At 47.0% G+C, this 23,323-nt stretch overlaps 1 protein-coding gene across 2 annotated transcripts in view; it reads right to left on the minus strand.

The window, feature by feature from the left end:
- Positions 1 to 10,066: 10,066 nt before the first annotated feature.
- RGS6 (regulator of G protein signaling 6) overlaps positions 10,067 to 23,323 on the minus strand; it is a 254,432-nt gene continuing 241,175 nt past the window's right edge. For both annotated transcript variants that reach the window (XM_082760815.1, XM_082760816.1), the window contains one exon: positions 10,067 to 11,654. In XM_082760815.1, coding sequence (XP_082616941.1) covers positions 11,604 to 11,654 — 51 coding nt within the window. In that variant the 3' untranslated portion in view covers positions 10,067 to 11,603. The remainder of the gene's footprint in view (positions 11,655 to 23,323) is intronic.

Raw genomic sequence — 23,323 nt, forward strand, 5'->3', positions numbered from 1 at the left:
GTATCTTACAGCCCTTTAATGAATGGTGTAACAAATGGGACTAGACATTTACTGCACACCAAAAGTCGTTTTGTTCTGTCTGCTCTGGTAAAACATGAACGGTGCTTGCACATAGCTTCAGACTGACTCTGAGCCTGACACACACATGGTTTAAGACATAAACGCAGAGGTAATAACTCCAAAGAAACTTAAGGAAAAAGGCTTTTGATCAAGGTATTTGAGAATAGATTCTTTTTCTCCCAGAGTGCTTGTCCTGAATTGAGAAGTAGAGAAGGGATGGATGGATGGAAGAAATAAGACAAAAGAAATGACTGAAGTCACTGGAAGGTTACCTTTTTTTTCTCTCTCTCTCTCTTTTTTTTTTTTTCTTTTTTTCTTTTCTTTTCTTTTCTTTTTTTCTTTTTCTTTTTTTTTTTTTTTTTTTTAAACCAAAGGAGCTGTCTTTTTTCAAAAATAATCAATGACATTTCCCATGAAGTTCAGGGACCACAGCTTTTTGCCTCCTAAAAACTGAAGAAATAAAATACTAGCCAGTGGCAAGAAAATGCAGTTGATTTATTGTACACCTTTAAAGTGAGTACTATTTTTTTTTCTATGTACATTAAAAACAACAGCTTTTTAATTACAGATTGCTTACTTCTAGTAGCCTTAAGATACAATTATTATCTGTCTGAATGAAAAACCAGCTGGGTGGCAAAGCTAGAATACAGGCCTGCTGGTTTTGCCCAAACAAGGAAACTCCAGCAACTGCCATGGAAGTTTTAGCTCCATAAATACTGCAAGCACCTACCCTGTGTCTCAGGCATGGCGAATGACACCACAGGTTTTTTCAGCAAACAAAAACCCAATGATTTAGCTTTGGCTGTGTTCACACCTCTTTTCTTTCCAGGAATATTCTGAGTTAGTTAGAATTTGACTTAGACAAATGTTTATAGAAACAGTCAAATTAAAACAAATCATAGGGAAAGGCTGAACATACCCCACTGTAACAGTTGTATCCATGTTTTTGGGTGGCAGACACCATACCAGGTGACCTGCATGTCCAAGCAAAGCTAAACAAAGCTCCTTGAGTTTCAACTATCCAATGCCAGTAGTAACTGCTTCGCAAATGAGCTGCAGATCAAGAATTCCTCCAGGAATAAACTCTCTGGCAAGTAAATATTTGGCAAGTATCCTCAAATAGCGAATAAATCTTGGAGATACTGCAATCTACTTGCAGGCAACTTGTTAACACAAGAAGAGATGGAATTTGTCAAAGACATCTTTGCCCAGGAGCAACAGACTTATGGGCTAATAGAAATTAATTTTCCATCTCTAACACTGGGCACTATTTCTGCCTGGTATCACGGGCCTTGACACTTTTTTGGCATGTGATGTTGAAAATGGCCAGTCACAGTTAATTCACTTCTACATTCACAGGTTCGCCAAGGCGGGGGCTAGAAACGCTTCCTGTTGGAGTGACTTTGCCCCTCTGCCAGGCCTGCACAAGGCTTTGAAGCCTCCTGTAAAACCTCGCAGCAGCCCAGGTGTGAGGTGAGGCACCCCATGCATGACCCCCAGACATGGCTGGGGCAGGGGAAGTTGCCTTCAGTGGTCGTAACCTCACCACTGCATGCTCTGCCTTAGAGTTTTGTGGTGGTAAAAAGCCTGGTATGGACGATGGTACTGTAAGGAGGTGATGCTGTTCTGCTCCCTCTGCAGTACACCTTGTCAGTGGAGACCCTGTTGTCCAGGTGCTCCTGGGGTTTTCAACGGGACCAGTTGGATCATTTCCAGTGCCTTCCCACCCAAATGCTCAGCTGGGGTGGGTCACCAGGAGCAGGTGACAGCAATGTCTCATGCCTGGCAGTTGTGCTAGCACAGCACTGAGTGGAGCACCTGGATAAGAGCACCTGCAGGGGGTACTACAGGAAAAAATGCCTGACATGTTTGCCTTATTTTACAAGAAACTTGCCCATAGAAGTGACTTTGGAAATATCTGCATGTGCATATGCATGTGTTGACCAAGCATAGCAATATGGCGTTGTATAAAGCTTTCTCTGACATGACTGCAGGATGGCTGTATCACATGCAAACAAAGAAGCCCTGAGTACATTATGCAAGCCAGTCCTGTGGAAAAACAATTCCAGGAGCAATTTACGTAGCTTTAGCACATTTGTTTGGGACTATTTCAAAAAGACCTTCACTCAGTGCAGCCAGGTACATTAGTTTCCATGAGGACAAGTGTACAGTGTATTGAAGGTGTCATGCATGTCACACAGAATTATTTTTTTGAGACTACAGATATTACAGCTTGGAAGCCTTTGAAAATCTGCTCTTCCTGGTCCGGGCACAACTGCTGATTTGTCTCGCAGTGCTGGACACGGCCCCTTTCAGACAGGACTCTGCTCCCCTTTTCATCTACTGCAACAGCATTGAAAACGTGCCCAACAGGAAAGCTGGAATGGGTTTGGCATTGACTCTGCCTTCCCTTGGCACTCTTGCTAGGGTAAATTTGCAACTGAAATTCCAAATTTGGCAAGAAAAGGAGGAACCATTTTCCTGGCAGCCCTCCATAGGTACTGAGGAGTGTGGACTGGGGGAGGTAAGCCACAGAACAGATGGCAGTGTAGGATGGAGGTAGGCAAGGTGGTCAAAGATGGCAATCCATAGATGTAGCAAAATGTGTTACACCACAACATGTGTGACACATGGATGCACAATGCTAGGGTGCTACCTCGCTTGCAGAAATGATGGGGTAACTGTGCCGTATGGACTAGCACAGCCCTTCTGTCCCACTTTGTTATGTTTTTCTTGACTGATCTTTTCAACAAAGAGAAGGGCAGCAAAGTTGATAGCAATCTTTGAGAAACTGGCATATGAAAAGAGCTTTACTCAGATTTATAGCCTGAGCTGGGGAAAAGACAATAGCCCACAAGTACCTACACTGACCGTGCACAAACATCTGCTCTGTGTCGTGATGCAGGGTGAGAGTGGACGGTGGTGCAAGGAACAATAGGCTCAAGACAGTGCAAAAAAATACATTACGGGAACTACTCAAGGAAAAAATCCACAGTGCTGAACACCTTTGCTATTTGTGGCCTACAGATGGCTCTCACTGTTTTTAAACTCACTCAGAGATGGCTTTTTATGTTTTAGATCAGAGGTTTGGGTTTTATCCTTGCAGTAAGAATGTTTCAAGTATGGAAAAATGTGTTCTTGAGGGCATCTTTTGAGGTCCCATCCCTGGAGATTTCAGAGGCATGGTACATAAAGCAACCTTGGTGAATATTCAGTAGAGAAAATCCTGCTGATTACACAGAGCAATGCAAGATTAGCTGCCAGGTCTTTTATTATCTATGACTCCATGACTATTGGTAGTGAAGGGAGTTCTTACACAAAAGCCTTTACTGGTTTTATTTATGCCAAGGCTTCTTCCAGGAAGGGGAAATCCATCATGTCAGAGATGAATGCAAACACAGAGCTTTCTCTCTTGCCCTCTCTTCCCTTTTGGACCGTCCTGTCATCTGACACGGAGCCTGTGGTGCTCTGCATATGCTCTGCCACTTGATTTGCTTAAGACTCCCCAGAAACAAAGAAACAGCAAGGGCAGGATCAACTTAATATAGTAACACGGCTGTTTTCTGGGAACCGATGGCTTGGTTAGAAGAGAAAGTCGGGGAGGGAAGGGTAAGCTGGGCAGCAGGGAGCCAGCAGGAGGATGCTGGTCCGGCTCCCTTAACCTGCAGCCAGGGCACATCATTTCTGTGACCCAAAGAGACCTCACATTGCTGGCAGATGAATCAAAAGGTCACTCCCACATCACTGCTACAGCAATGCAAAATTACTGCTGCGTTCATAACACCGAGGGTAAGAGAGAAAGCCCACGTAACCAATGTCATGTTCAATTTGGTGCAGGTAGCTCTGGTGCTACTTGTCTGGTCACGTCCATGGTCAGAAGCCTGTGGTTTGCTGGGCTGTTCCCCACGAAGCTCCCCCTGGGCTGCTCTCTCAAGTAAAGGACTGCAGAGAGCTGCTAAGCCCTGTGTGGTGTTGGCTGTGAGCACTGTGTTGCAGGGTGAGAGGCAAGGCGCAGTGGGGAACTTCAGCATCACAGCAGAATGGCTTGGTGTCCAGTGGTGGGTCGACATGGGAGGACAGATAATTTGGGGCTGGGTAACTCAGGGAAGAGCCCTGCAGAAGCTCAGGAATTTGGCACCAGGAAAGGACCTGCAATTTGCAAGTGGCCCACAGCAGATGATTCGTCATGCTGAACAAAGAGGGTTTTTTGTTTGTTTGTTTTGTTTTTCCTCCCTGTGTTATCTGTGCCTGTGTACGTATGTATGAGCAGGGCTGGCTGAGGGGCCTTTTTGGCATGGGCAAAGCAAGCTTTCTCTAGGCTGCAGAAAGCTCTAGTTAGCTTGAATTAGCCAGCACATGCCCAAAATATGTCTGTGCCCCAGCATGGAGGATCTAACATCTGGTCTCAGCCATCGACTGCTGCTGGCTGCACAGACAAATGTGCGGCTGCAGAAATGTCCCGGAGGTGGCAGAAGGGCAGTCCTGGACACAGCCAACAGCCTTTGCTGAGATGTTCCCACTGCCCTTGCTCAGGACAAGCCCGTCCTGCTGACAGGCCAGGCTGCCCTGTGGCTCTGAAACTGGGACAAAGAAGGGGTGAGTCCAAGCCAACGTATGCATCACCCTCCGCCTGTTTCTTTAATTGCAGAGCAGGTACAGAGCTCAGCCGGCTCCAGCGGGGAAAGCTCAATCTGGCAGCCCCTTTAGGAGCCGCACAGACGAGCCTAAGAGAGGGCCAGAGAAAACAGGAGTGATGAGGCAAAAAGGCAGCTGGGAGCCACAGGAGCTGAAGCAATCACCACAGGTGCTGAGGGGTGCCTGAGGAAGGGTTAAACAGCCTGATGGTGCCCTGAGCAGCCCGGTGGCAGCACCACAGGCTCCTGCTCGCCCCCCGCTGTGGGCGCAGCTGCGGCCCAGCACCGGCCAGCTGGCTGCCCGCCCTGCCCAGAAGTGTCCAAAGTCTAAATCCTGAGCGGCTGCCATGCCTGCGCAAGGCCAAAAATACTCAGTGGCAGTGACACGTCCCCACTGTGCTGGGAGGTCATGCAAGGGGATGCGTTTTCCCACCTCCCCAGCCTGGGCTATTTTGCCCGTAGCAGGGACCCACAGAGCCCGTCTGCCCCCTGGGAGCACCCCTTCCTGCACCCTCGTGCTCCTCATGCAGCAGGCCCCATCCCCACCACCCCATGGGACACCCCCCGGGTCCTGGCACCAGCGAGCCTGCTGTGCTGGGCAAGTCCCCGTGGCCTGAACCCAGTGTCCAGGCCTTCAGTCGCACACAGCACATGGGTCAGGAGCCCTTCAGAGTGCTTTTCTTGTAGAGAAATGTCCCACAGTGCCTCGTTTCTCTGTATTTGACCCCAAATGACCTCACAGTCGGGCATTTCAGAATCCCAAATGCTTTTAGGGGAAGTGCTGTGCCGTGTAAAGCATCATTTGAATGTTTTTATGTGGTGTGCCTTAACCCACGTGGCATCAGGCTGACACTGAGTATGACAAGAATCAGGCCCCAGCAGCACGGGGCTGTGAAGCTATGCGGCACGCAGGAACAACCTGCATGCAGATGGACGTGAGACGTCTTGACAAGGATCCAAAAGGGACCGATCACTCCTGACGTCCCAGCCCAGCCAAGGATTTCCTAGTGCAGCCATGGAAGGAGCAGGCCAGGTCTCTGCCTCCCACAGTTTAGGGAAAGGACGGCTTTAAACTTAGGGACGACTTAAACTTAGGGTTTAAGTCCCCAAAGACAAGAGATGGAAGCTCAGTGTCATGTCTCTGATAGGCAGCAATAGTCAGGGGTCAATGCAGTTGCCCATGGGGAGTTGTTTTCTGCCACACAAGGAGTACCAGGGTACCTTTGTAGGCCTCCAGTCAGGATGCACTGGTAAATCCAATGACATCGCTGTCAGACTCATGTGGATGGCTTGGGCACATCCGACCTTCTCCAACAGCATTAAACTCCTTTGCCTGCAACACATTTGAGCCCTGAGCCTGCAAGCTGCTCCCTAAATTCTGCCCACCGACTTCCTCCCTCTGTGCAGGGTGAATCCACAGCTTCCTACTGCAAATGCAGTGTGGGCAGCCACACTGACACTTGCGGCAAGAGCCATAAATTCACATTAAAAGGCTGTGAGTAATAGCATTGCTGTCTAAGGCAGCCTTTTCAAAAGCTTGTTTTCAAATGCTCAGCAGCAGGATTAGAAGGTTGCTGGCTCTTAGTGGTGAGCTTTGCAGATGTTAGGGGCTGGCAAAGCAAAATCTGTATCACATGAAAAAGTTGATCAGGTCTGACTCTCTCCTGCCGTGAGATTACTTTTCTCACTACAAAGCATTTCTCCTCACCAGTAAGTTCAAAGTACATATGGGCATGAAGATAGTGTATTGTTCGACAGCTCACTGTTCTGCTGTGCAGCTGCCTCACTTGTTCTCCATCTCAGGTTATAAACAGTGCTGAGAAGCTGCAAAATTGCTCACAGCTTAAGCTATGAAATCATGATAACCCAGCCTATCTTACCCCACTGTGAGCTCTACTTTAATAATCCTACTTAATCATTAAACCACAATAAGAGCAAGCCAAGGAGTTGGAGGAAAAAGCCAAGCCAAGGCGTATCAGAGCACTGCTCAAAATCTGAACTGAGCTCCGTCAGCTCTAGACAGAGGAAGCCATATCAAGGGACAGCAAAGCTGTTGTGTTAGGGGTTGGAAAGACGTGCCACAAAACCCATATCTGTTGGGACCGGCTGAAGGAGCCAGAGCCAGCTGTGAGCTGCTCCCACTATTCATAATTTGCAGTGGTGCCCTATTTACATCCCCTCCCCAGGAGACCAGCTTGTTATCTAGCACACACACTCCAGTCAGGCTTCACATTTTGACATAGATGCTTTGGCTCAAACCTTATGCCTGATTATTATTGAGCATAGCAGTGGCTTCTGCTTTTTTTTTTTTTTTTTTTCTTTCCAGCACGCTTTACCCTTTTCTGAAGGGTACAAAGACAGCACATGGACACACCTGCTCTTTGCCCACTGTGCTACATGTTGTCTTATGGCAGACTGATTAGACTGATTTTTTCTAATGACATTTCACATAGAGATGATGCTTTTTTTTTTTTTTTTTTTTTTTTTTAAAAAAAAAAAAAAAAAAAAGGAAAAGCAGGAAAGGCGATAAGAAATAAAACCTGCCTCAGTCACCCAGCTGGAGACACACTGAGAACAGGTCCCACGGGTGCATACGGGACTCACACTGATTCCAGCAGGATTATTCATGTACGTGTGTGTGCATGACAGACAGAACAGATTTGGGCCTCATTGCTTTGACTTTTCCAGGATGCTCAATTTATTTGTGCATTTCAGGAAACAGGCCAGTACAGTTGGATGTCCTGTACCTGGGTTCTCCTTCCCCCACCCCAAAACAGAAAGAGTTGTAGGCTGAAAGCACCACCCATGCCAGAAGATGACAGAGCCAAATCCTTCCCAAGGCAGAGGACCACTGAAATTGCTGGGGTGTCACCTGAGTAAGGACCAACCGAAGAACTTTGCCACCACCTGTGACAATTTGGCCAAAGAGATGAGTTGATTTTGTATTTTCAGACCAAAATAATAGACTGGATGGGGGACCTTTCTTGCCTCAGCTTCCTTAAAAGCAGGGACTGATAGGATCAGTATTGCCAAGATTGTTCCAGGATTTTGGTTACTCTGCAGAAAACAGACCCATTATTTGTGGTCCAAAATGGGGCACATTTTGCCTTCATTGTCTTTCTACCATGTCTTGTAGGATTTGACTGCAGCATGGAAGCATCCTGATAGAGCTGTACAGTGCATCATGTTGCTGTTACTGTAGTAACTTATTACTAGAAGACCTCGTGTTATCTTTATTGCTGCAGTACCTGGTACAGATGTACCACAGTTTGTCCACACACGCTGATACTACAGCCTTATTCCCCAAACTAATTTACTGCAGCGCCCTGTTGTCTTATTGCTGCATTATCAAAATGCTACTTCACTGCAGTGGCCTGTGTTACCTTATTGCTACATTTATCCTGGTATTATGTCAGCTTACTGTGACTTTTTATGGCTGCCCTGCTACCATTTTATTACAGTACTCTATGGGATCCTAGCACTGAGTTATACTGAGAGTATATTAATCCATTTGCCTTAGCCTGGCACTGCACTGACTTGTCGAACCTTCCTCGTGCTCGTCCCGGTGCTGATCCACCACAGTAGCTATGAATGCTTTGGATACTTCATTATCCAAATAGCATTGTACGGACATATTTCACAGCCATAGCCCTGCAAGCATGGGACGCCTGGTGGCTAGCTTTCACAGCGTGAAGATTGTAAAAGCTTTCCAGTTCTGCCTTTCCTTGAAACAATGCCATTTAGAACACAAATAGAGGTGGAAAGCTGATTTCCTAACTCATCTTCTGGGTGATGAGGTAGTTGGAAGACATGGGATGCTTATAAAGCAGCAGGTTACTGCTTGCAGCACTCAGCGGGGTACTAGTGAGTGTGCAAGAAAAGCATCACTTGCAATAAGCAATGTCATTAAAGAGCAATAATTCAAGGATGCAGTTCATGTGGAAGTCATTATATGTTAGTATCGTCATGTGTGAAGTAAAAGACAGGTGAAGAGCAGTTCATATGTGCTCCCAGGAGGAGGCCTTGTCTTCTCTCATGATGTTTGTTTTAGAGAAATTTGGTCAGGAAACAAGGAGGGGAGCTTTCCTGTCTCCAGAGCATATTGAGCTCTGTCCGCTCAGCTCGCCATTGCGGAGCAGATTAGCTTGCACGAGTGTGCATTTAGATGGCAAGCTGTTCAGCAGCCAGGCCCCCTGATGTACGCCCATATGCATGCTCTCTGTCTCCTAGAAGCTCCCTCCATGCTCTCAACTGTTCAAACACAGCCTGTTCCCTGCGGGCAAAACACTGCGGCAGCTGACACGACTGTCCTGCAGAAGGGGAGAGGAGAGAGGAGCCAGGTACTTTGCTTACAGGGCAGTGGCACATCTCTGGGTCAAAGCCTGGTGCTGCTGCTCTCTGCATGGGCCGGACCGCGCTCTCATCCATCCCACTGCCATATGCAGCTTGCACAGCACAATGGGGCTGGCAGCCCTCAGCACTGCCTGTGTGCAGGTGACCCTTTGTTCCCCAGCACTGCTCCTTGCTATGCACCAGTTTCATGCTTCATGTGTGCATCCTGCTCAGGATTGCTCTGCAAACTGGTTTGGGATTCACAAGACAGACCTCCCATGAGAGGAACTGGGGGAGTGCCTTGGCCCAGAGTTGCTTGGGGTGTGAGCAGTCATTGGCTTACAGACTGCCAGCAACGTGTGGCAACGGTGGGCTTAGCACTGAGAGGAACCAGCCTTTGTTCTTCGGGATGACAAAAGGGGGCATGTATGAATGTGCTTGGATGGACAGCTGGGCCTGTTGCACAAAGCCCCACCATTGCCAGAGGGGAACCTGTGGCTGGGTGGCTGACAGAGAACAAACGGGTCCTGCCAGGACAGCTAGGTGACCATTTGGAGGGGACCAAACACCCCCTTCAGAGGCAGGACACCACCTGAATGTACAGGCACATCCACGATGGTTCTGCAGTCCTGAAGCTCGCTTGTTTGCCAATGAATTAGGCCTGAAGACCTCAGAAAACAGCCTGATTATGGGAATTAGGGGAGTGTAAAGAACAACTATCATACTCAGTCTACTTATAGTCATGCAGGTGTAGAGAGTCCTATGGACCTTAGGTAAAACCGTTAACAGGAGCTGTCTAGGAAAAATAATTGAGGTATCAAAATGAGAAATTTCATGGGTAAAGAGGGAAAGTCCTTTTACTGACAGAAACTATGCTGGCCTGATTTTGTGCATACATAGGCCTTGAATGTTAGGATAATACTTGCCTCAGAAGTGGATATTGTTGGTAGCCAGCTGTCTACTTAGCGAGATAGATAATTTTGCCTAGATAGGAATGCAGACTTGTAGCCATATAGCAATTTCTACCACCTGCACAAAAAGCCGGCTTGGCTTGGCATGAGTGAAGAAGACCAAGTGTCTATTTTCAGATACACTTCAGATCTGAACGGCTTGTAAAATACAGGAGGTTTTGTGGCACTAAGTCAACTGAGTCTTGAAAATTTTGTATATAGGCAATATACTGTATATGAATGCAGTCCATTTTCCATATCTGCAGCTAGTATAACGTGGGTTTTAGCATTAAACAAGTCACTTTAGTTCTGTCCTTATCCTGACCTCCAAAATCCCAGTGTTTTGACACAAGCTATTTGGTCACCTCTTACAGTTGTATTCATGGGCTCTACCTCAGGTGGGAGCTCATTTCCTCGAGTGGTGAGTGCGCTCTTACAGCGGTGCTCCTCAGCTGGGTCAGTTACCTGAGGGTGGCAGCTCAGCCAGGGGTGCTGCTGCTCAGGAGGGGTAGCTGGCACCCAGCGCCTGCCCAGTCTCAAGCTGCTTCTGCCAAGCCCGTCTCCATCAGTTCTCTCCTTGCTGTGGACTGAATTTTGCTCTCCACTACACCTGCCCTCAGCAGTTACCTTTCCCTGTATACGCATGAACAGATTTTGGCTCTAATTAGAGCTGGAGTTATATCTAAGTGGTTCAACTCTATGTACTCGCAGTAAAACTTGAACATCCATCATTGAATAAGTATGCAAAACCTTAAATAAATAGAAAACCAAATACAATATAAAACAACTCACTTTTAAATACCGCATGTGTGTGTTTGTGTGTTTGTGCATAAGTGCATTATACATCTAAAACATGACTCTGAGCATCAGGCAGACTCTGATCACACTTGCACTAAATGTACATGCAGAGCAATCCCGCTGATGTCAGAGGATTTGCACCAAAATCAGAGTCTGACTCCATAGGGCAGATCCTCAGGTGGTGAAAGCCACTCATGCTCTTCTGCCTACAGCTGAGGATCTGGCCATTGTCTTTGGACATGCTACATGCCATTGGAAGGACAGCAAGTGACGAACTTGAGTAGTGCCTTTCTTTCTTGTTATTTTAGATGAGGAGAGACATAGGAAAGAAAAAACAACGCTAAAGTCAATGAATCTGCAGGAGAAATGCATTTGATACTGTGTGGAAAGGAGAAGGAGCTTCCAGCAGATATTTTACTGGATCCAGATGGCCACAAGAAAGGGAGCAAATGGGATTGCGGTGGCATCTATTACAGCCGTGTCTGTGCCAGGGAGAGAAGAGGTGAAGGAAAAACACCAATCTCTCTCAGCTCTTCTTCCTCCAAGCTGCAGTTGGGTCTGTTTCCTTACATAACAAGACACCGTGCGCTTATCTTGTTGCCTCCTGTGTGCAGCGGCGCGTGCTCCCCCGGAAGCAAGAAGGCCCCCAAGTACCCGTGCCGAGCTCAGTGTCCTTGCAAGGCTGCACAGGTAAGAAAGTGCCGATGTAAACGGTGACAAGCAGGCTCTCCCCCGGCGAGTTGCTCCCTGCTTTTCCTCGTGCTCTCCCCCGCAGCACCCTGCTCTCCCCGAAACGCTGCGGCTCCGGCGGGGTGGCCGTCGGCAGCTGTCAGGAGGACTGCATCAGGCCCGTCAGGCGCTTGCTAGTCAGAGACTTTCCCTGCAGGAAGGGACAGACAGACAGTGAGAAGAAGCCTGGAGCGTGAGTGAAGCTGCCGCCACAGGATGGGGGCTGTGGGATGGTCTGGCTGCAAGTGAGGGTGTTTTGGGTGCTGCATTTTTGCAGTAGAGCAGGTCTACTCCATTCACACACAGTAGGAAAGGAGTGCAGGGGACATTGATGGCTCTGCAATGGCAGCTCCAGCAATGTAAAGATGCTCCAGGTACTTCACCAGGTGCTACACAGCTTTCCTCTTGAAAAACGCTGTTTTTCTCAGAAAATAAAAGTTCCTGGTTGAAATAGACATCTGGGGAGTACCAGAGAGTTGTGCAATACCTGGGAGATCTTAACCAACCTCCTGCGTGTTACTCTGTGTAGCCAAGATTTCCTTCCAGGGTCTTGCTAATTGATGTTTGAAAGAAAAGATCCAGTCAAAGACAAACATTTTGCAGTGAAAATGAGCATGTACAAAATGTAGGAAAATTTGAAATGCAAAATTTAGCAAGTAATCTGAAATAATCCTTATTTAAGATGTTAGCACTCCAAGAAAAAAGGACACCTCCTGCTCCTGCCCCTTTGATTTCTCATTCAGGGCTGCAGCGGGAGGATGCGGCAGCTCCCTGCAGAAGCCTGAAGTTGCTGCTCAGATGTGTGCCCTTTACCAAGCAATTTGCTTGGCTGCACAAACACACGCAGCCTGATCAGACGGGTTTTTGCTGTGAAAAGCACTGCTGTCACACGGCCATCCCGCCCGGGACAGGCGTGCCACCGCCACCGCTCTCCTGCCTGCCCAGCACTGCTAGGCCGAGGGCCGGCTCCCTCTGGGCCCAGCTGCCCACACAGCACAGCCGCCATTTAAGGCAGGCCTGCTTTCCTTCGCCATAAATCAAATTCCTGGTTATTCTTATTTTTGAATGTACCCCAGGGAAGCTCGGCCTGGTGCAACCCCAGGAGGTGGCCAAGCCTTCTGTGGGGCTTGGGAGCTGCGGCCAGGGCTGCAGATAATGGCAGGCAGGTTTCTCCTGCTATCTTCCCTGAGGCGGGTGGTGTGGGGACACGCCAGCTCCTGCTCACGGCTTTCTGTGGCAAATGTTTCCCTCTGTGGGCTCCACCATCAGCCACCCTGTGGATCCAAGGCCCAGCTCTGCAGCATACGTCCTGCTGGAGGGCAGGGGGAGCCCCGCTCAGCGCAGCACCACCTCCCCAGTAGGGCAGGTGGTGAGAGGATCCAGCATGCGTGGGTTGATGTTGTGAAATTTATGGCTACGAGTGGGAGCCATAAGTATATAGGGGCTAAATATGAGGTTCGGCTTTGGCCACAGAGGCCCCAGCCACAGGCATGTTCATGGGTGGGGTTGTGGGCATCTGCAGGATGGAGGTTGCTGGGATGCAGGCAGTTGGTTTGGGAGTCTCTCCTTGAAGACATCCTCAGTATAAAAAAGAAAGAAAGAAACAAAAACATTAAAAAATACATAAAAAAATAATAAAGAGGAACAGGAAAAAACTGTTCTTCATTAGGAGAACAGCTATCTGTTTCCTATTATTAAAACGAACAGCAAGGGAGTAAAACGTGTCTCAGGTGAAGATGCTGATGGGATCCACTTGCTGAGGGCAGTTACTGTAACTTGGTTGTCTTCGGAGAACTGCTGCTGATTTACACCAGCTGAGGGGCTGGCCCACGGTATTACTGATGTAAAACCAAACCCCTCTCACGTGATGGGCTTTTGCATGTCTGGAAAGAAGGGCACCTGGACCAGCAGTGGTCAGGTGAGAGGCCAGGCTGGTCAGTGTCCCCTCAGACAACAACAGCGAGACACACGCCTGCATTTTGTGGCCGGAGGGTGGACCTGCAGCTTGGCCACCTGTGCTGGTCCTGCCCGAGGCTTGTGCAGCTCTAGCACCTAGGTTGGGCAAGCAGAAGGCTGCTCCGGGAAGCTGGATGTGGTCACATCAGTTCATAGCTGGGTGCAATATATGCCAAAAAAATTCTCAAGTCATTTTGGGTCTGATCCGACATTCAGTCAGGATTCCTTTGGTGAGATCATTGACAGAGAGAGGAAGTTTCAGATTATTATGATGTGAAAATTTGGCCCAAAGATCTCACCTTTTCTTTAAAAAGGTTCAACCAGAATAAATTATTTTTTCTTTCCACACGTCTTTGTTTAGCAGGAAGCCAGCTGCCGCCCCCACGTTTCTACCTCTCCTTTCCCCACTGAATGAAAATGTCAACAACTCCTGCCTTATTTCCAGGAGAAATTGTGTATAAGCTGTGCTGGCAGGGGATTTGGAAAGCACAAGATTTTAAGCTCAGCACACTACAGCACTTCTTGTACTCTGCCATAAGCATACACTGAGTAACCTAAGGCAAAATTAGAGTGGATGTAAAGAGAAAACTTTTTACAGAGGGTCTAAGCTTATGAGGAAATCCCCAGTCCTCCAGTTGCAAAATACTTGTCACTAGTAATTAGGGTTACAACAATTAAAAATCCAGGCTGTTGTCACTCAAACAGCATAGCACACGCGGAAGGGCATACGTTGCAGGGCATATGCTGTGTGTCCTGTTGGATTCAGGAACACTTTCTTTTCTCATCGTTTCCACTGTCACACAGCTTCCTGGCAGGGGTCACACACAGGTTCACCATGTCTTGGAGAGCCTTTGGTCCTCTCTATGCAGCTCAGTGAATTTTTCACCCCTGACCACTGGAAGCACAGGAGCCTCAGTTTTAGAGGCAGTGTAAAACCTGAATTTGGAGTAGCCTAAGAAAAATGTCAAGGAATTTTTAATAAACATGAAATTTCCCCCTAGAATGTGGCCTCCAAGTTATGTAGCCCATTCTGCTGCTCAGCTACGTGTCAGGCAGGGGACCAGGTCCATGCACCAGAGGGGTTGTGAAGGGTAACCTGCAGGTTGCAGGTTCTGCATAGCACCTTCGATAGCTGAGCCTTTGATGAGCAGCTACTAAACTAAAATGTAAAATGTAATTAGCAATTATTTGAATGAAATAGAATTCAGCAATTTAATATAAGCAAGAAGCCAAATACGAGGAAATGAAAGTCTGGGATTTGACACAAAAAGGAAGCAGCGTTACTTTCAAACCTCCTGTATGAGCCACCAGTTTCCATCTGGCTGTTATGCCTTTTTTTTTTTTTTTTTTTTTAAATAATTTTAAATAGAAAGTTTAGATTTGCCCCGTACCTGTGGTTTCACACAAGGTCCCAGAGTGCAGCTTAAGTGTCTATCATGCAGCCACTCACCACCACCAGCATGCACGGGTTGGCACTGCCATGCACACCATGCACTTACCTGAGCCCCCAGCAGTGCATGTCCCACAGGGAGCTGTGGCTGCCGCTGCAGGGAGAGGAAGCACGCGGGACGCTTCTGGTGCTCCAGCACAGGCTCCCCTCTTGGCCACATCAACACAGACCAAAGTGCTGTCACGCTGTTCCCCTCCACGCTCCCCACCCACTGACTTGGGGCTTTCTAGGACCCCACTGCTTGCTTGCCACGCACTTTTGCCCTTGCTGCTGTCCTTTCCCAGCCCGTTGCCCAGCCAGAAGCATCTGCTGCATCTCCAGCCCTCTGTAACAGCCCAGCAGAGGACTCACAGACCAGGGGCTGGTCTGGGTCTCCGCTGGAGGTGAGCAAATCTTACTTCCTTCAGCTTCAAAGTATTCAGTTTGCTTGTTTTCTTCACATGGGGACAGACTCCGATTTTGTACCTTTTAGCTAATGTACTGCAGTAACTATGGTAGTGGGCAGGCAATGCCTTGCCACCTAACTTCTCTCCTGAAGAAAGATTTCTAGGGCCCTAGCCCTGCCAGCACTTTTTTTTTTTTTTTTTTCTCAATGTTAGAATACACTGCAGATCTTGAGGAAATTTTATTTTTGTGTAATTAAAAAAAAATTTTATTAGACTTTTTTTCGTGAAAAGATACATGGCAAACATAAAATAAGTAACATAAATTAACCAAGTTAAATACGAGAGTTAAAAACATAAACAATAAAGGAAAATAACTTAGTTCAACAAAAAATAAGCACAGACACACAAGCTCTGAACACATATCACATAAATTAGCACACAAAAACCATGGTGCACACCACCACCGATGCCATGCCGACACAGACTGAGAACAAGGAGCTGCAAAGTGGCTGTGGAGGGCAAGCACAACAGCAGCTGCTCCCTGCGTGCAGGATGCTGCCCCATTCCCACCTGCACAGTCCCACCAGTTACCCCCAAAATGCTGCTGCTGAGCCACCCCCGGTTAGCTTTTCTACATCTGATGCCCCTTTTTGCTTTTTCACTTTATGTCACGATAGGAGCAGATCAGTGCTTTTTTAATCCGACTAAAACTGGTATTATCCACACCCATTTTATTGGGAATTTCCCATGCTTCCTGCACAAGTACTCACCCCTCCGAGAGCAGCTTCACGAGCGCTGGAGCTCTCGGCCTTCCCACAGCACTGGGAGGCAGATCCTCTTCTGCTGAGGGGCACTTTGGGCCCTTGTGTCTGAGAATGTGTTAGAGCCCATTTTGGCATTAGTTCAAGCAGCCTTCAGACTGTTTCAACCTATCTCATGGTGGGATGGCCCTAAGAGACCACAAGGGCCAAAGCCCTGGTCTTTATCATGGTGCTGCATCAGGCAGATAGCCCAGGCTGTGTCTCAGCAGAGAGAAGCAGCTTAGTGGTGCTTGAGAACCTGCCCTGCGATGTGCACCATCCCCAGTTATCTTGCAGGGCCCTTCTAGATGTTAGCACATCCCTTCTTTGGCCTCCTCCCTTCCCTATTACCAGCCCAGAACAGTTCCCATGCTGGGGACATCTGAGTACCCAAACTTTGGGACTTTGCTGGGGCAAACACCCTACTGCTACGCAGTAACGGGTGGCTGTGGAGCTGGCTGCATTACAGCCCTTCCACCCCACAGCCACCCCCAGCAGCATGCCTGGTCTCACACACCACGTGTTGGTGTTTCTAATTTTTTCTGAATGTCCCTCTTCAAAAAAAAACCCTACAAAATGGCAACATTCTCTACAAAGCAGAAATTCTTTTTACCTGTTCCTAGTATTCACCTGCTAAATCACTGCACAATGGTGTATTAACGTGCTTTTTTCAAGCCACCCCAAAAAATACCCTCCCCGTATGTTGCTGGTCCAGCTCTCAGGCAGGGTGCGATTCTGTTTTCCTCCTTGTGTGCAAGGGACTCGGCTTGTGTAAATCCCTTCAGTCAGACTGGGAACCAGATGTCTACATAACGTGCATGGTCAGAGGAAAATAGAGATACCGCTGAAGTATCAAACCCCTCTGGGATATCAGAACAAGCTTGGCTGAAATCACAGCAGGGTCTAAGCCCTTTCTCCCCCCAAAACCCTTGCTAAGGCCGTGATTTAGTGTCTGCAGCTAGAACTGTCTGGCATGGGGAAGGTACAGTTTTATCCTTTTTTTTTGCATGTAGCTGGAATAAAAGGCAGTAAATGCATAGTAAGTATATCCTGAACTCCACACAGTGCCTTTTGTCCAGAAGGATCCCAAAGACTGTACACACAGGGATCACTCACCCACGGCAGCAGCGCAGCGACCTCTGGGGCTAAGGCAGCTGCCGTTCTGCGCCAGCAGCGCCCCACAGCAGTGTTTTTAGAATGGGAAGTGAAGAGAAACTTATCCATGGGAAATGATGAACACTTATCTTTTCGAGGAGACCTGCACACAGAACAGACATGCAACATGCATGCAGTACATGCAACCCACCGTTTCCCGATCCAAGAGTGTGCAGCACAACCCTGTACAGCGCATGCATCGTACAGGCAGGCACTGTGCTGACACCGGGAAGAGACGTGATGCATTCCAGCATGCAGCACGAGTCCTCACATGCTCTGTACACCCCATGCCCATGGCCCTCCGTGGGCTCAGGTACCGGCTAGTTGCTGCACACAATAGATGACAAGTTGTGAATGCAGACTGGATCCCCTCGTGCCGCAGGTACATGCTGGTGCTTTCCCCCTCCGTGTAACACAGCTACCTTTTTCCCAGTAAAAGCCAGCATTAGCTAATGACTGGAGTGCTGGAGCAAGCAAATTTTCTTTTAGAGCAAAGTATCATCCAAAGATAAAAATAACCGTTTTCCAGATGGCTTTTCTTGGTGCCAAATCTAAGAAACTTTGGCATCCATTCCTACATCCTTCCCTTCTAGCTGTCTGTTCCTGACACCCATTTCATCAGCATCTCAGGGTATCACCTTCTTCTACTATCCACAGTTTATCTGACTTTATTCTCTAACTTAAACTTTTGGCTTTATTACATTGCAGGTCATAAATACGTTCCGTGCCCTCAAATGCAGTTATCTCTTTATGCAATTAGGTAGAGCTGCAGAAATGAAAAAGTGGAAAAGCTGGTAAGTATGTCACAGTTCTATGAGATCATCGAGGACCCAGTTAAAAAGAGAGTCCTGATGATATCAGGCAGCAGCTCCTCCTCCAGCCTTATGCCTTCTCCACTGTGTTCATGGGTTAGTTTTTGTAATGCATCACAGTGTGAAATATCACACAGTTCACCTGAGAAAGGTAAGATCCTATCAAGGCATTTTACATGTATGACACCATGCTCATGAATTAAGAATAGGGACTGGGACAGCCAGAGTGTGACTTGGACTCTGATCCAACAGCAGACAAAAGGAGAGGACATAAAAACCAGGACAGCAGGAGACAGCAGCAGTAGCCAAGGGATGAAGACAAAAATTGGGATTTGGGGAAACTGGCATCAGGGAGAAACAAAGGTAACAAGATGGATCTGGAAAATACTGCTGAGAGCATCTAGGAAGGGACAGCCATGCAGGCAGGACAGACACTGAGGCTATCATAGCTGCATAATGCAAGGGCACAGATAAACATGGAGCTGAAACTAAGCATGGGACTTCAGGTTTGCAGAGTACTGTGGGTTCACTACGCTGAATCATGATGCACTTACAGGTCTAAGCCAAGAATAGTTCAGCATGAAATAGCCAAAAGATATCGGAAAACTAAAGCAGAGGAATTGCTCCTGTGAAAACGCCAGTTTGCATCGCTGCAAGGAGGAGGGCGCTTCAGACGCCAGGCAGAAATATCAAATATACCAAATACAGATCAAATACAGGAATCTCCAGTCATATTCTTGTACCTGGAAAACTCTTCCCTGCATGAGAAACCATGGTTGGGTACTGGCTTCACAGTCACCAGGGATGTATGTGTGGGACTCTGCCCACAAGGCTCCTGGAGGAGAATACAAAACTGCCCAGCTGCTGCAGGCACAAGGACTTACAGCAGCTCCTGCTGACCAGCCGCTGCCTGCTGCCGACTGCAGTTCTGTCTCATATGGTTAATGAAGCTGAGCCTCTCTGTCGATTCAGTTATTCACCTATGCCTGGGAACAGAGACAATCTTCGGTCTTCATTGACTTGCTGTCCTGCACAAAATGCTCCATCCATAATGTCCAAGATTCTTTAAATGAAAGCTCATTAGAGAACTTCTATTCTTGTAATCTTAACCTACAGTCTACTCCTCACGCAGCCCAAACACAGACCACCTCTTCCTTCACCTTATTCTCTTGCTGCAGCGAGCTGAATTTACCACCTGGAAAAGCTCCCTGCTTCTTCATACCCAATTCCTTGGTACATTTCACAGCGCATCACTTTCCTCTATCTGGTGTCTTCTATTGTGCTGACTTTCAAATAAATTTCCCGACTCTCTTAGTCTCACTACATACACACATTTCCTCTAGGATGTACCAGGAGGGCTCCTTTTCCTATTAACTGTTGCACTTATGAACTGTAACAATGAAAGATAAAATACAGGCAGCTATGCAAGTGGCTGTGACACGCCTCTACAAATCACACCGCAGCATACGCTGCACTGGCCTACTATTGCTCATGGAAGGAGGCAGCACAAAGAAAACAGGTAAGGGTACCCTACAGACTCCATTCTGTAGCCAGAAGTCTGCCATTTGCCTTTTTGGTCCCCCACAGCAGCTGCTGGTTTTTCCTGGGAGCTGTCAGCTCCTGCTACTGCTCGGGCTGAGGTCCACGGGGGACTCTGCCAGCAAACACCTCCCCTCTGCCAGGCTGAACCACTCTTCTTTTATACTCCATCAGTGGAAGAGACACACAGGAGCTCTTATATCAGACGTTATAAAAATTCCAGGTAAACACTGTATGCCTGATCTGTTAACTCTCTTGTCCATTAAAGCACGTAGATTGAGAACTCTGGTGCTCTCAAAAGCTGTGTGAGTGCCTTTTGTTCATAAACAAATGTGAGCTGGGAATAAAATGCAGAAATCTGTTCAGTACTGGGTTAGTGCTTTGACACTGCGTTGGACACTTAAACACCGGTTTACTTACGGAGGAAACTCCTTCCTTGAAATATTACAGTTTTAGGAAAGTTTGAAATCAAGTCTGAATATCATGGCCCAGGTTTATCTTTTGAAGGTACCCACTGAGGCTGGTATCAATTGGTTTAATCATTTTATTGCTGGAGTAACCATTGCTGCTTTAGAGTGAAACCTCTACATGCTGCAAGGTGTAACAAAGGAAAATAATAATAAACTCTCCTGTTTTCCCACTCATTAAATGTAAATGACCACCAGCACAAGTTAGGCAGAGACTTGGTGGCTTCTTCTGCAAGACAAGAACGCCAGTGGTTTCCCTAAATGTACTCATTAAAATATATTTTCCTTCTACTCTTGGCCCTGAAGGATCATCTCAGCTTATGAGAACTAAGCTTCTGTCTATCTGATTATTAAATCATTTCTAAAGCAGATGGGAAACTACAGTGGTTTAAACAGCTAGGCTGAGACTGCATAGCTAAAAATAGGGTAGTAGGCTCCTTTTAATTAGTAAGATGATCAAATATGACAGAAGAGGAAGATGTAGATATATGGATTTGTGTGTATGTGTGTCTTTAAAATTAAGTTATTACCTCAATACCAGGTATTATTTATAACATATATGATACATGATGTCTGATTTTTATGATGCCATTTATCTTCACTTGGAAGAGAAGACAGACTAACTCTACTTTCATAATGTCAATCCTTGCTATATTCAAAAGGAAAATTGTAATAAGATAAACCTGCCACCATGTGCAGTGCCATCATTTTTTAAATGAGGTGGATTAGTAAGTGCTCTGGTGCAACAGACTGTCAGATCTCAAACGTGCCGCCCAGAGCGAGCAGAGCTGCCTGAGATCAATCCTGCCCTGTCTCTCCTGAAGCACGCAGAAGAGCCGATCCAGCTCTGCACCTGAGACTTCACACACAGCAGCAGGCACAGGGCTGAAAGGGTCAGGGACTGCTGTATCTACTCTACCATTGCACTGCCCACCTATTTTTGGGGACTCCTCAAAGCCTGAAGAGGGAAGAAAAGATATTTGCCACTCCTCCACTCCTGCAGAGCTGAGCAATGTGTGCCCTGTAGGGTTGTGCTCCATCACACAGAAGTGGCCCTTCAGTGCCCAACAGATTGCCACTTGTGACATTTGGTCCTGAGGCTGCACATCTGCCACCCTGGGCCTCCCTGGCAAAATCTGTCTGTCTGTCCTGCTCAATGCAAACCAGATAATACCTGGCATCCAGAAAGATTTGGTGCAAAAACTTGGTGTGTTGGTCAGTCTGATTTTTTTTCACTTCAGAGGAGAAGATTGACTTTCTAAGGAGCCTGGCATGTTCTGCCTATAAACAGGCCTCAGCTGATACAGAAAGCTCCCTGCACACACAGCATCATCAACAAGGGGCCCAAAGCAATCCAACCCCACCTCCACCGGGCTGCTCTGGTCCTACTCCACCTCCACGGTTAGTGTAACTGGGTTCCCCAAATTTGAGTAAAATGATGCAAAAGGAAACTGTAAGATCATAAGATTTGTTTCCTTGTGTTGCTTGTCACAGGTAAAAAGTTATAGCAGATTGAAAAAAACAGTAACTGCTTTATTTGAAGGAACAGTGAGGTAAAGATTATTTGGGGGAGATTTCAATAGACCTGAGGTGCCAGAGTGCCACAGGAAACAACAACTTATTGATGCTGGAAGAGAATTTGCTCCATATTTTAAAACCTATTCTGAATATCCTTATAATCTTACTAATTGTCAAGGTGGTGCAGAAAGAACAAACACAGCATGGCCACTTCACTCTCCACTGTAAGCATCTGGGAGCTATTACTCAAGTAATCATTTCCTGACGCTTTTCCTAAATGGTGTTTGTCTTCAAATTTTATTCTCACAATCCACATTTAAATTGTGAGGTTCACATTCAACCTACCTGAAAGTTTACATTTTTATCCAGAACCAAAGTTCCTGGAACTCTGAAATCCCACCCCAAATTTTGTGTTACATTTTGACTGCCAGTGCTGAATCCTGTGCGGACCCTCAGGCCTGGGCCTGGCAGCCGCCCCAGGAGGCCACATGTTTGCCCAGGCCCCGAGCATCACCAGGTGCAGGACCTCTCATACAGGACCAGGCCTTTGGTGACCCCAGCTCAGTCATTTCCCCAAATGCTGGGTCACACACCACAGTCAAATCTGGAAATTTCTTGGGGGCCTACTACGGTCTCCCCATGCCAAACTGTGCGCAGCCTGGAGGCGGCCCGGTTACATGGGCAGTTAACGGTGCAGCCAGCCTGGCAGCCACCACATCCCACCGATGGCTTCTAAAGACAAATAAATTCAAGCGTTGGCTGTTTTGGGTGTTCTGCTGACAGCCACCACAGGAAATCTGACCTATTCTATTTGTGAAACAGGCTTAGGGCTCCCAGCCCAGCCTCAAGCACATGCTTAACTTCAGCCTCCCTGACACGTACTGAATTGCTTCACTCCTGCGCAGCCGGGGACTGCAGTGCATTTCGGAGAACTAGAGCATGTAGAATTAACTTTGTCTTAATTTGGGTCTCCTGAGTAGGTGATAAAGTTACTGCTTTGGTAATGCTGGCCTCTGAGGAGATCACAACATGCCAACAGGGCAACTTTTTTCTCATCTAATGGTAGTGACAAAACGTCATTATGCAAAGTATAAAAATTCTAGATCGTTCCTAGTTCTTGTGGCTACCGTGTCATCACAGGATGATATTTTATATCTTATTTAGAAAAGCGAAAGAAAATGTTTACAGTATGCTAGCCAGTATGACAAAAATTAACTAAAGGGCAGACCAATCTACAACAATTACCTTTACAGGTACATTATAATTCTGACCTCCCAAACTGTGGCTTTCACGCTGCCCTTCAAATCAAATTTAAGAGAAAAATCTGGTCTTGGCAGTGTTGCTATAAACTCAGCCAGCCTAGTAAAGTGAGAGTTACTCTTCTATTTGGTGAATCTGGGAGCAGAATTTACCACTCAGTGTAAATATTTCTGCATAGTTTGTTTAGAAAAAAAAAATCTTGTCTGCTCCTCTTCTGGCAAACTCTTAGAAAGTAGTAAATATGCAGATGGGCATAGTGATATATTTTGTATCAACATATTTTAAATGTGTGCATATGCATTAGCTATATAAATACATTCCTCAGGAAGCCTGCCAGTGGATATACTACAAAGCTCTACATTTGTTTTGCTTGTGCAGTTAGTATGGCAGCATCAGAAAGAACCCCTCCAGGCTTATCTGCTATATAATAGCTCACACTTACCTGTGCAGCTCCCCCTTTTCTATTTGGACGTACAA

The sequence above is a fragment of the Aythya marila genome (assembly GCF_965140915.1).
Source record: "Aythya marila genome assembly, chromosome: 5".
Taxonomy (NCBI): Eukaryota; Metazoa; Chordata; class Aves; order Anseriformes; family Anatidae; genus Aythya; species Aythya marila.